General features: G+C 39.6%; 1 protein-coding gene across 4 annotated transcripts in view; it reads left to right on the top strand.

The window, feature by feature from the left end:
- Positions 1–14762, top strand: part of TENM1 (teneurin transmembrane protein 1) — a gene marked incomplete at both ends in the record, with an annotated part of 244904 nt that overhangs the window by 193846 nt on the left and 36296 nt on the right. For all 4 annotated transcript variants that reach the window (XM_084293822.1, XM_084293821.1, XM_084293820.1 and 1 more), the window contains one exon: positions 6931–7085. In XM_084293822.1, the coding sequence (XP_084149948.1) occupies positions 6931–7085 (155 nt within the window). The remainder of the gene's footprint in view (positions 1–6930; positions 7086–14762) is intronic.

Below are 14762 nucleotides of genomic sequence, written 5' to 3'. Positions count from 1 at the left end.
CACTACAATTAATAGAAATACCTGGGGGTTGCTCTATTTAACAGTGAAAAGCCAATACCTGGATCAAAGGCATTAAACACTTACCCTGCCTTTCTGAAACCACTGGGCTTTTAGACATGTAAATAATTGCATCTTTCCAGGCTTAACTGACAGAGGCAGTGAGAGGCTGAGACAAACAAGTTACCAGATCTCAGCTGAGATAGTGTTTCCCAGTCAGTACACCAAGAAAAGTGACTTAGATTAACATCTGATTTAAATTACTCTATCTTGGGGCAGCCTCAGAACATACACACAGGAAAGCTAGTGTGGAAGAACAAGCTAAGTAACTTTTCTTAAGCCACCAAGTCCCTCCAATGATTGAACCTCAAGGTACAGAGGTGACTTACAACATTTGGAAGCCCAAGCACTAAATCTGAAGATTTAAGCATCTAAGGCCCTGCAGTGTCTGCTTTTTGACTCCTGGGTCCAAACCAGATTCTAGACCTGGAAGGTCATCTGTGCAAGCTATGTGGAGAGCCACTGTTGCAGAAGAAATTAAGAACTGCACACTGAGTACAGACTACCTGAATACAGTGCAGTGACCTCACTACAGAGGCAGTGACCTTTAAGCAAGCACAAGGGAAACTTAAAAGGCTGGAGTAAATTCTAAATCCCATGCATAAAATGCTTTTTCCACTCAGATGTATGACTACGAACTAGCAACACAGTTTAGCTTAAACTAAAAATCAGTTCTGCAACATAGCTTTATTCATTTTGCTTGAAATTATCCTAAGCAAACACTACTAAAAAAATCATGGTTTTAAAAACACTTTCACCCCAGCAGCTTACATCCTGAAATAATCACTCTTCTTGTTCACCATCTGCAGCACTTCTTGCTAAAGTAAATAAAGCTGCAAGAACAACTGCTCAGACTAAACCTTTACATTTTTCAAATGACAGTAGGCCATTTACAGCCTGATCCTGCTCAGCTAAAAGATTCCTGTTGGCTTCAACAGGATGAACACCAAATTCCTAATACAGCTTTTCATGAAAACAGGATGCCCTTGCCACATGTAATGAAACCACTATTCACTCAGCAATCTTTGCCATTTTATAAATTCATAAGCTTTTGAATCCTCCTATACAATTCAAAAAGGAAAGCAAAATGTAGTGAGCTGTTTCAGTAGTACCATGTAAAGTGAGAAAAATAAACCAACTTTCAGCCTCAAATGATTGTCATTTGTGCATCAGAAACAACAAAAAATTCATTTCATGCAATTTTTGATTTGGCAAAATATATTCCTTTTTTTTCCCCAGTTGCCTTAGTTACCTATGATTTCAGAGGCCTGTAAAACGTAAGTGAACTTTCTGTGAAAAGTAGGTTTTCCTAAACTTCCTCCAACCTTCATCTGAATGCATACATTTGCTTTTCTGCTAACTGTTGTCAGCAGTAAGTATGACCCTAGTCATCATGTCTCAGACCAGAAGCAGGATGTTTTCAGTCAGTAGTTGAAATGTTGTTTGCTCCAGCTCTGCTGTTAGGCATCTCCAAAGAGAACAACACTGAAGCACTGGTACTGAAATCATGTTCCAGCTGACAAAGAATTGTTAAACATTTTGCTGCTAGTACTGAGACAGTAATGAAGTAAAGATGACAAAGATCACAAAGCACCAGACTGCAAATCACTTGAATCATATTTTGAGTGGTATATTATGGTAACCTATAAATAACTAATTGCATAAAATTGCTTTAGTAGTTTCTAGATGGCAGCTTTAATTAAAAGCACCAGAGACATTTAGAAGTTTAGAAATAGATGGCATGTAATTTGCCCTTTTACCAACCATAAAATGGTAATTAACCAATTTGATTCACTTCTTCCTATTAAAAGTTTTATGAGAATCACAACTTTTCTAAATACAGTCTTTCTTCAGCAGAAGGTGGCATTCTCTTTTATGCATCTTCAACAGTAGTTTTAGATGTTCATATATGAAAACTAAAACTTCTGAAGAATTTAACATAAAATACTCATTTGCAGTTTTTAGCTGAGAAGTGTAAATTTTCACAAGTGTACATCATATTGCTCCGCTATTCATTAACATGTTCAAAAAAAGAATTTGTTCCAAAAAAGTCTCTTAAAATGCAAGTGTGGGCTATGATGTAGGGCAAAAATAATCTGTTTTAATGGGGAACTTGCTTTATTAATTTTAATCCATATTTTCTAATTTAATTACAAATCTACAATGAGCTATGATTTGATAACAATCATAAGAGCTACTGTTTTTACATTCAGGGACAAATTATGGTCCTATGTAAGACAGTCCCAGTGACTAAACATGACTAAAACTTGTACTTCAGTACAAGCACATTACTGAAAAACAGGTTGTGCTCAGCTCTGAATCAAAGAGCAAGACTAAATATTTGCACCTGTTAATTTTGCCATGACTCAGGTGTCAGTGTTTAAGGAAAAATCTTACATCCAAGCAAGCTAATTGTCATTTGGGCAATAGGCCACATCTGTCTGCCTGCCACTGTCTCTGGGCACAGTTTGCTACTACAGTTCCTTAGAAAACTGGACCCAGACTGAGAACCTAATACAAACTACATTTCATTCTCAGTGCAAACAAAAGCAATAACTAAAAAAGGATCATTTCCACTCAGTGAGTGAGCAGTGTTGAAATTTGCACCCAGAGCTATTCATTACACTTGGCATGTGCATGATTCCTCTCCAAGTTCCTCAGTGATTAAACACAATGAAGTGCTGCGTGTGATTCAATTCTGTATTACACTGTACATCAGAAAAGGATTAAAATAAACTCTTGGAGTACAGATTATGAGAGGCATCATGCAGGATGTGACAGGAACATTAATGCACCCAACAGTAATAAATTGGGACAGTTTAGCCATGAATTTGTATTTTGTTTTCTAACAGATGACGTATTTGGCATTTGTCAACAGGACTTAAATACATATTTTTTTTCAAATGGGTAAAATTATTTTAGTATACAGGAAAAAACATTAGTTCATTGTTCAACATATATACTCTGGTACTTGAAGAAACTTAGCTAATTAGGAAGTACCAGATATTTATTGCCTTTAGTTCAATAGGGGTTGTTTATGCCCCACTGGCATATATACTTCTCCTGCAGATAGATTGCTTTCTGCCATGGCTGGAGAGGCAAATACATACTCTTATTGCTAGATCTTTGGTTTTCTTATACAGTCAGTATTTGAAGTCCATTCAGCAACACAATCAAGCATCTTTCAGTGCTGCTTAATTTTTGACTTTTATATAATGACTGGTTTGAAGCCAATATAGCCATCTGTTCACAGGGAAGTTGCATACAACAAGATGCACTTGCCTTGTGTTTTCTGTGGCATGGATCTGGCTGTGCCACCCAGGTGAGAAGCATAGCTCCTTGCTGCCCATGCAGCTCCCTCCCCTTGCAGTGGAAGGTCCCAAGACAATACCTGTGCTGTAGGTCCCACACACATCAGCTCTCTCACTTGAGCTTGAGAGCTACAATGGGAAGCAAATCAAATCCCATCTAGTATTGCTATGTCTGATACACCCCCATCTGATACAGCTCCACAATGCATTATCACTAAGGTTAAGGACACCCCCAACAATCATAGCTCCATTCACATGTGTTCCTTGCTCCTTGCACCATCCACATCACAGTAATCCAGCATGACTAAGAAGTCATGCTTCTGAGTCTTCCCTCAGAAGGAGTCTTGAGGAGACTACCAAGAAAGTACTAAGAGTTAAGAAGCTGGATCTGAAGAGATTTTTGTCACCAACCTCCTCACATCCAAGAAGTCCTAGCATGGCTTACTAGCACCTTCTGTATTTTATTTCATTTCATCCATAAACATGCTTTAACCTCACCATTTACAGCTGCTGAGAGCAGTGCAGAGTCCAGGCAGGATGGCAAGGAGTGTCCCCACAGAAGGTGCCCAAGAGCCCTGGCTGTGCTTGTTCTGTGACCCCACACTGCCGTGGGGGTGTCAACATAACCCTTCTCATTTTTTAAAGAGAAAATGTACACATGTACAAACTAAACTGCAAGTCATAGTTTGAGCCTTCAGGAATTACTGTCAGGAAAACCTCTACAGACCAGCTCTGAAGGTACAGTCACTTCAGCATGGTTTATTCTGTTGGTTACCATCTAGTGCATTGCCTTAGAATAACATTTTGGAAAAAAAAAAATTGTAAAATCAATTCCTTATTTACACAGTTATTAATAACCAAATGGGATTTATTCTTGCTTCAGTTGGAGTTTTAGCAGCTCACTTCTGTCAAGAGATTTTACAGTTTATTTTGCATATCTAGGCTTTGTGTCTGACCTGGCTCCTAGGCCCCAACTCACTTGCACCTCACAGCCTGGCCTTTTGTATACATGGGTCTTTTAAGCATGAGGGAGAGACAGATGGGGTGCAGCCCTTCCCAGCAACTGGGACACATGGTTCATCCCACACACCAGAATAAACCCCTTTGGTTTTCAGACACACCCTTTCTATCAACTCACCTTCAAACCTTCAGCCTTTTGGGCTATGATTTAACTTATTAGAAGCAGATGGCAGACAAGTTTGCCAGTCACCCAGAAGTTTCTAAACACACCCTAGCTTCCCAATGAAAGAGCAAAAATCCTCTGAGGGCACCACAACCAGACAGATATGCTTCAGGAGCTCACAGGAGGCCAGCCCCTAAAGCAGGGATGCTTGCTTCCTCCTTTTTATAACCTTCCAACTGAATGGCCCCAGGTGATTTCAGTCCCCCAGGTGATCTCTGTTCCTGAAGAATTTGATGTTTCACTGATCAGCAGTTTAACATAACAGACCGATGTAGTCTTACCCTGTATCCTGTGGCACTTCAACAGTCCACAGGTGTTTTTTGTCCAAGGAGAAGGAGATAGGGCAGTGAATATCTGTCTCCTCACAGTAGTTTGCAGCCAGATGAATACACTGTATCCCCAATTTCAAACAATTAATTTCAACTACCAGCACTATGCTGATAGCCTGAAAACTGGACCTAGTAGGAGTGCTAGGCACTAAAAACTTAACAGCTGTGACCTTTGGATATTTTCGTGAGGAGGCCTTTGCGCACTGCCTCAACATCACACCAAGCACAGCAGCGCCTGAGCGGGGTGCTGTGGTGGGGAGCACCTGAGACCTGGCCCCACAAGACCTTCACCCTCCTCGTCCAGAGAAAGGGAGGGAAACCCTCTGTCATGGGGGAGAGGCAAGCCCTCGCTATCCTACTGGCCTCTCTGTAGAAATTGGTGTTGACATTATTCCCCCTCTCTGTTAGAAAAGTGGTCATGGGCAATTTATTTTGTGGCCCTGCTACTGGGTAGTAACACTCTAAGAGACAGCCTATAGACTCAAACACGTTTCCAGCTGCTGCATATAGATGTACACAAGGGTCTGGGGACACTGTCCCCCTCTCAGCCCCAAAGAGATATGTGTTGCCCATCAGGACTACCTGGTCCTGCCCCTGTCCCCTGCACTGCTTATTCCCCCTCATCCTGAGGTACAGCTGGTCCTATGTATTTAAAGAAATTAAATTAAATATAAGGAAATGGGTTTGGGAGGTGGGGGAATTCTTATTTATTTATTTATTTATTTACCTTTTCTTATATAATGTCATATGGAATTGCTGTGTGATATCCTAAACTAGCGTGCAGACAAGTGTTTTGTAAATTCAGAGAGCATGCGGCCTTCAGTTGTGGTAAATGCAGGGGACAAAAATCAAGAACCATATAAGCCACCATCCAAACCATCTGTTCAAGTCCTTTGCCTTTCATTTCTGTGTAGCAGAACATAAATTCATTATTAAAATAGCTTGGCTGTGCACAGCAGCTGCTATAATTGCAAAGTTATGCAACTTAAATGGGAAATTATGAAGTAGTTTAAAGCAAGAAATTGGACGGGTTCAGTAGAAAAGATTTCACAAACCTAACATGAATACAAGTGCTTTTCTAGCTATTTTCAACATTTCATGGAAAAAAGATCTTATATTTCATGCAATATAGAAAAGTCTGACAAATATTGAATGCAGGAAGAACTGGGGAGAAAGTGGTAGACTAGGACAGACCAGGGTCAGGCACAGGTTGTGACACAGCGGATACCATGCACTGCCAGTGGGAGACAGCAAGCACTCTGTGCCCTAGTTTCCCCACTGAAATACAGAAGACCAATAACTTTCCTTTGCAGAGCCCTCATGTTTGTTTCAGGGGCAATCTCTCCTTTGCCATATGGTGGTGGTAAAGCTATTGCAGACCCAGCAGTGGCAGAGCAGCATTAGCTCCTGCTGAAGCCTGGTGTTGCCATGAGACTGTTTCCAGTATGTGACTGTGTCTTGGGCAACACTGCAATGCAATTCATTCTGCAGCACAGGTACTCCTTCAGCCTGGTAAGCAGACCTTGTTTTGTACCACTGGTATGTATAACCTCCAGACTGCAGAAGTCGTTCTTGCTTTCTGTGTGTGCTTCCTACTTTTTCAGTACGTTTCCAGTAAGTCACACAATACAGTAATACAAAAAAATTGCTTCTGCTTGAGAATGAAGAAAGTTAAAATGAAGAAAAATGAAGTGGAAGATAAGCTTTTAGAAAAGCTAATCTTTTCCCACTCTGTGATGATAGCCATGAAGTTGTTGAAGAGCATAATTTTATGTATATACATTACAAGAAAAGCATCTGCTGCTTTGTTCTGTTTCTTGCTTGTATCTTCCCTCTTTCTATGTGAGTCAAAGACAGTCTGATCTTTGGAAAGATAGGATCTTCCCATATACAATTTGTATAAGCCACAAATAAGTAATAGATAGAAAAAAATTGACTCATACTTTTTTAATCATCGTATTTTCAGAGCCTTAAGAGGAGAAGAAACATTTTTTTTAATCCAGCAAATGTCAATGTTAACACGCTTTTTTTTTTTTTTTTTTTCATCCAGGTATCACTGTAGATAAGCATGGATTTATTTATTTCGTTGATGGTACCATGATTCGGAAAATTGATGAGAATGGTGTGATCACAACAATAATAGGTTCGAATGGCCTCACATCAACCCAGCCATTGAGCTGTGACTCTGGAATGGACATCACTCAGGTAGACACCTGGTTTTCAAGTGTTGTCACTTTTCTGCATTGTGGAGACAGATGGATTGATTTCTCATACAACAGTTATATATCAGAATATGCCAGATGAATCAGATTATTCTGAACCGTGCAGTATGGAGTGGATCTTCCATTCACACTACTATTATAAGGTGTATTATATAAATTCAAAACTACACAGTTGATTTTATCCAGGAGGTTGCATGTGGATTTGTAGAGGTGCTTATATAATGAATATATACTGCTTCAGAAAGTTGCTTGCTACTTTGAGATATAGCTTCCAAGGAGTTTATGAGAAGTTTAGAGTGCTTTCCTTTAGTCCAGCATTCAGACTTATTTGCTTCAACTACTAAATGGAAAAAATATATATTCTGTTGACATCTAAGTCTATTCTAAATCATGGAAGAGCATTACAGTAAGTAATTACAAAATAGCAGTGCTGTAGTGAAGCTACTGCATTCCAATACATTTCTCAAAGTGCTTTTCAGTTCTTATTTCAAAAGCAGTGTAAAAGAAATTGGACTAAAACACACTTACTGCCTCTCTAGTTTATACTAAAAAAGATATATAGATAAGCATGAAGAAACACAAATGGTACTCCTGAGTAGTCCTATCCTGTAGATAGCACAAGGAAGGGATTGGCCTTTCCCAATAACAATCAGACTCAAAATGAGGGAAAAGCTGTACTTGAAGAAAACTTTAAGCATTCATGTAGCATACAGAAGGTATATTATGGACTGTGTAAGCTAATAACCAGGATCCAGTTATTTTACACTGTATTTTCTCCCTGCCCTTTCTTCAATCCTTCACAATTGCAAAATCACTTAAAATATGCTGCATAGCGATTGCAAGATATTGTTCCTAGTTTCTGAGTAGTGTTTGAATAATAGCAGCTTACTGTGATCTTGTAATCACATACATGTGGAATACAGGGTCAATGTTTTGGGTAGTTTTTAACAAATTTCACAGGGACAAACAATGGAATATGATGCTACCATCACAGCAGCACTTGGGGATTGTATTGCTAGAGTCAAAATTGAAAATCATGTCCTTGTTCCACTTCACATGTCACTAAGTATTTGGAAATACAGGGAGGGGAACTGATAGACAAGCATCCTTATTCTCTCTGGTCCAGTAGATATATAATTTTTCCATGTAAAGCAGAACAGGGTCAAGTGGCTTAGCTGTGCTAAACCCGATCTTACACTAGCCTACTAATTGTCTTAAAGTCATATCACTTCTGGGCACATTGGCTTCTGCTCTGGCACCTCTTCTTGCAGGATAGTCAGTCCTGCAGATGATAAGCAGGAACCCAGTGAAGCAACCCGTGCTCCTCAGCTGCAGGCATTGTGACTCTCAGCTCCCCTGCTGGCGGGAGTGATGCTTCATGGAACTTAGAGCTGCCTGAAGCATATTTATTCGCTTCTTGGATACACATAACATCTGCCGGGGGCATCAGTAACCAGATTAAAGATCTCTGAGGTGAAAGAAGTAGTGTCAGGTGCAATGCCTGCTTCCTGCCTTCTCCTTGTGATCTGTATCTAGGGCTGTACATGTACTTTTTTTCCTGGTCATGTAAAGTGTGACTCTATTTATGTGCAAATGTTGCTCATTTTCCTCATTTTGCTCAGTAACAAAATGTCTCACTAAATCTGAAATGTGACACTTCATTTTGATGCTTTTCAATTCCTTTTAAAAAATGCAAACACCCTTTAGCAAATAACTTACAACAGGGGGTCTGGCAAATGTGGAAATAAAATGGTTTTATTTTTAAAATGAAAATATAATTTAAAAGGTAAACTTTTGGGGCTGAAATCAAACATACCAAAGTTTTAAATCTCTCTGTCCCCTAAAATCCTGTTTTATGGTGGGCTGGCTACTTGCCAGAAAAAGATTTAGTTTACTTTACTCTACAACGTAGTTCCAGTGCCATGGAGAAAGAATTTTTGCAAAATCATAGATAAGAAAAAGCTTGTCATAAAACAAATTCTTCTTCATTTTGCTCTTAGGACATCGGCATTCAGCTCGGATAGGGTCTTTTGTGGGTTCTTTAGTGATTCTTTGTATTGAAATTTTTCAGAAAATATAGAATTTTGACTATTCACACATACCCAGTAAAACACAGATGCTAAACAAATGTCCAGAGTGCATGTTCTGAAAAGTAGGTATACTTGATACTGTTTGTTTTTCAAAATTGTTGCTGATAACCAGAAAGCTCTATGAAATAACCACATCCAATTGAAGTCAGGCTTGTTAATCTGAAATTATATCATTGAAAATAAGGGAATGATATTTTCACTTAGAAACAATTGTATAACCTTGCAAGACTGCTGAGTTTTTTTCCAGAATGGCATAAACATAAATGAAAAATGAATTTGGCCATCTCCACTTAAATTTTTTTTTTGGCTAAATTACAAGTGGCATTTACATCAAGAGAATGTGAGTTGCTCACAAACTGTGTGTTGAGAGGGACTTATGAAATAGATTAATAAAATCAATTCTCAAAGCTAAATTTGCTCTGACAATAAAATCAATGACTTGCTCAAAATCAATATTTCTTGATTTACTGAAATACAAAAATGTACTCTTGAAGTAAACACATAGAATAACTGCCCGTTGCGAAAACTACTATAAATGACAAGCTTTCAATTCAAGGCATTCAGTTTAATATATGAGCTGATTATGACGGGTTTAATCATTTATTCCAATATCAGTTTTGACAGAAACACTTCTTATTAATCATTCTGTGTTTGTTATTCACTGCCTTCTCATTCTTAAGCATAGTATTCTGCATTCATGAAGGAGAGGGGTGAGGGTAAGGACAGCTGGGGTTGAAAAGATGTGTTGTGGCAAATAAAGCACCAAACTCTGACTAATTACTTTGATCTCATACTTCACTGTGATGGTGTTAATCTGAATTGAGAAGGAAAAGGACATTTATATGGTATGTGCAAGTGTTCTCAGTGTTATTTCTGCATGTACAAAACTTGGATGACTTTTCTTCTCAGCGCCATGCAAGTCCAATTATTTTAGTGTTCTTCAATTAGTTAATAAGGAGAAACTTGGAAGAAAATGGCTTTTCAGAACCAGATCTGTGAATATGCCTGTATTCCTGTATGCATGTAGATATCCTCAGCACTCACCATAGGTGCCAGGATTTCAGCAGTCACTTACATTGGTATCAGCTATCCAGTAGCTTCCTTTGTGGTAGAGCTGTTCATATTAGGCATAAATGCTGTCCACAAAACCCTGAATACCATCACATGAGCAAGAGCTAAACTTTAAAGGCAAAACATTTTTCAAGAATATCAAAAGGGGATGTTGGTATTCATTTGATTTGTGAATTTAAATATTCACCTCACTAATTTATAGCCAGAATCTGAATGCTGGACTTTTCAGATGAGTACCTCTGCAGCTTGGTCCTTGGCTTCTTCTAGGACTGGCTCCCATTCTACCAAAGTTCTTTGAATTAAGTTCTTTGAAAGCTGTTTTGTTGTAGGTTAAGTGAATAGTTAAGTGAACAATAAACCTGTGTTGAACCTTATATATTTGCATCTAATCTGGAGGTTACATGGATTGACTCATCTCATAGCTTTATGTTCTACCAAAAATTTCCTTTAGAAGCCCAACCAAAGAGAACAAAATTACCTGCTACAGCACCTAACTTCCCAATTTCCTTTGGATAGAAAGACTATTAGAGGTACTCTAAATCGCAGACATAAGTTTTGGTCTGAAATACTCGTACTGACTTCTCACATTGCTGCCCTGCTGGCTGGTCTCTGAATGTGCACCAGCTATGGGCAGGCTGGGGATGGTCACCCCCCAGCAGGACCTCTATTGGGGTCTCCTGGGCATGAGCCATGACAGTACTAAGGGAGAAGACTGGAGTGGAGAGTGAAAGGAGAAGAGAGGATCCTCAGTCTGTTTCTCTGCCTGATGAATCTGGATTCAGTTCTGGTCTAGATCAAAGTCAAAGGGGTTGCTCTTTTCCACAGATGTGCCCACTTTCATAGTGTTTGCTGCATCCCTAGGGTGTATAACAATTTTTAGCCTAGTTATTAATAGCAAATGAGAATGCATTGCTTGTGTGGGAACGTCTGTCTGTCCATCTGTCAGTATTCTTTTCCTACCACTAAATCAAAATCTTTGGCTGATTTCCAACAAATCTGTAGAGGAATACCAGCTTTCACAGCAATTAAATTCCTACAAGTTCCATAAAAATATTAATCCAGTTGCAGGAGAAAGGCCTAAACTGCCCTTTCAAAAGGAAATATTGCAGCATGTGTTTTTTTTTATTAAACTCCAGAGATTCCACTCAGGATCTAGTAAATGCCCCATTCAGAGGAGAAGCTTCATTTGGTGCTTGGATCTTATTAAACTCCCAAGTCAGTCAGCCATGAGATAGAAGTCCTTAGGAAAACGGACTTCATTAGATCCAGTGATCATAGAAGTTATATTGACATTGTGGGAGGCTTTGTGTGAAAGGAAAAAACACTTCAGCTCAGCTTGAGCGATAAACTTTGTTTCTCTTCTGCCTCCATTGCTGTGGTGAGAACTGAGGAGGGAATTAGGAGCTATTTTGACCATCTTGCAATTTCGTCCCCTATCTTTCCTCCCCTGAGAAATACGTGGGCTGAATTTCCACCACTGTGAACCTCAAGTCATTTATATCTGTGCAGTTAGTGTTTGGGAATAGTTTAAACCAATCTTGAGCATATTCCCTGCAAATGGAGAGACTAAACATTTGCAAGGGAACAGAAAATGTATCCCAAGAGCTTACTCTTAGCCTGTAACCACGGCCTTGTTCTCAAGCTGATGTCAGTCCCACTAGGCATGAGTCTGTGCCAAAGCAATAGCTCCAGCCTGATTTATAATGTTAATAACTGTCACTGCTGTGTTCCAAAATGAAAGGTCTGGTTCGAAGACTTTTTCTTGACATTTGCACTTCATCAACCTTTGTTCAGCAGTTCGCCATGTGAGGGAACCATCTATATGGTGTTGCTTCACATAAACTTCAGTGACACTGCAAAATGTTTTGCTCCCTCGTAAAAAATGTGACAGCATTTCTTATGTGGGCAATTTGCTTACACAGGTCAAATTAAAAGGCACATTTCTAGAGTAGCGTTTAAAGGGGAGTGACTGGACAGGGACCCACACATGGCAAGAATGCCACGTACTGGGCAGCCTGCCTTGAATGACTGGTGCGGAGGAGAGCAGTAAGTAGTTCTGTCAAAGACCTCCATGAAATAGTGAAGTGAGGAACAGAATGCTGCAAAATGGGAGTTAAGATGAACAGAATCACTTTAAAATGTAGTTTATTTCTCAATAAAGCAAACACTGACATTGCTCCCGCAGTCACAAGAGCTGCAGGCATTACCCACCTGCGTCTGCGTGGGCACAATATGCTTCAGTGGCAATGTGGAAGCCTTTTGAGCAGAACAAAAAGCTGCCCGGACGTGGTGACCTCACTTGAGAGCAGTGATGAGGGGCTGCTCATTGGAGCAAGCGGCCTGAACAGGACTTTCCCTGGGTGCATTTGGAGACAGGAAAGGAAAATGTGAAGACAGAAACATGATCTGATGAGTGGGTAGAAGAAGGGGGAGTGAGCTGCCGGTAGAAAACCCAAATGATTCTAGGCTGAAGTACTGTCAAGCCAGGGTGAGAGCAGGATAGCAACTGCAGGATTACAGAGAGCCAATTAATTCATTAGTATTACAGGCTGGAGGACCACTCACTTTCTTTTTAGGCATTTCTCTACAAACGTGACAGTTTAAACTGCATTCTTGAAAAAGTGGAAAGCAGAAAATGTTTTCTTCTTGTCTTGTTTTAGCACCAGGTACTTAGTATTGTCATTGTGTTAGAAAGTTACATCCCATCAAAAAGCAGCAGCTTGGTTTGCAAAGCAAAGCATTGCAAAACTACTGCTCTTCATTTGCTTTTAGTCCTCTACCTGGGTGAGGCTTTTTGCCATGCTCTTCTAGTTAAGCATAATTAATGCATCTCAAATATTCAGAATCCTTGGGCTGTGTATCTCAGTGCTTTGCAGAAGCATGTTTTATATGTATGCTTGAAATTGCCGAACAGAAAGTACACAAAGCAAAAACAATGATTTATTAGTCCTTTATTTGTGGTCTTCCTCACAGGAGACTTCCAGAGCTTTATTGTTATTTTTTCTAATTCTTGATGTATGAAGTAGTCCAGAAAAGCTGTTATTTTTTTCCAGTATAAAGTTGTCCTATCCTCTGGTTCTTCTTACTCCACTGCTTAATTTCTTGTCCTTTCTTCTCTGCCCTTGCTGGAGTACCAGAGAAACTAACAAGAGTGGAAGTTGTGGCCCCAGCAAAATCAGCAGCTGCTTTGCCACTGACTTCAGTGGAACCAGGGCTTCTCTTCGGGTGCTTTGCCAAGCTTAATTGAAAGGGTAGTGGGTGGCAAGTGAGTAGAAAGGAGCAACTATCCTAAGAGGATGTATGTGCTTCTGAAGGACAGACCAAGGCAGGTCATGGCCAGAGCCTCTATGGAGTCATTTTCAAACTTTTTCTGAAATGAGGCCCCCTCGAATAATTTAAGTTAGTCTTTGGTAACCAGAAACCTGTACAAAATAATTCCAGTGATAATAGCATATGCAGGAAAAAGCAGTCACTAGTATCCACACTTCGAAGAAAAAAACAAGCTGAAAACCTTTTTAAAAAAGGATCTTCAAATAGAAGATGAAATAATATTTTCCCGGGGATGGAGGAGAGGTTAAGTACCCTCCCTTTAACAGGAACTGAGAGAAAGGATTAGGACCTCGGGTGGAAAAGAATCTGCGAAAGCTCATGAATCAAACTTGTAGGTGTATAATGTGATTTTTAGAATATCAAACAGAAAGCAGGATGGTTTCATCACAGCTAATTTATATTCTAATCAAATTATTCTATCACTGAACTTGAAATGTTAGTCACAGAAGCAAGATACCATGCGATGAAGTCATGCTGCAGTTTCTTCCTTAAAGTCCCAAGTGCTCTTCTTCTATTGGTCACCTGTAGAACAGCAATTTATTTCAATTATCTTCCATAAATAATGCATTACTACTGAGTAAAAGTTCTGTGTACATATTAATCAGCTTTCAGCAATCGAATCCTTTTTCTTGACTGTTGAGAAATGGAGCATTGTACACTTTGTGTGATCCAAGGTGAAGAGGAGACCTGACAGACTGCTGCTCATGATTTTTATCTGACTTTTTGCTATTCACAGGCAGGGTTTTTTTTTCTAATGACAAACTGCAAGAAGTAAGAAATGTCTGCAAGAAGTAGATGGCTGGCAAGAAGGTAACAGCTCAGCCCTGTGTCAGTGTTCTTGGGTGCAACCAGGGCTGGCTAGTTCCGAGGTTCTCCTGTCATTTCCTCAAGCACCCAATTCCTCTGGTTGCTTCACATTTTAGTCTGTATGTACAAGTAGCCTTCTGATTAAATATGGTTTCAGCATGATGGAGTCTGGTGATGAGTTATTTATGGCAGAGGTCCCATATCTGCATTGCTGAATGACTCTGCTGTAAATTTTTAGCACAGCTTTGCCAGGCTGGTGAGAATCTGCAGTGGGTTGAGATACATTGGTGACTATATCTGATATTTTCATCTGCTGAGGAGACATAGTGGACAAAATGTATGCATGAAGAATATATTTATAC

This window comes from Netta rufina (assembly GCF_964035555.1).
Source record: "Netta rufina genome assembly, chromosome: 12".
NCBI classification, from domain to species: Eukaryota; Metazoa; Chordata; class Aves; order Anseriformes; family Anatidae; genus Netta; species Netta rufina.
The sequence above is the reverse complement of the archived record's forward strand: the minus strand, read 5'-3'. Positions and strand labels throughout refer to the sequence as shown.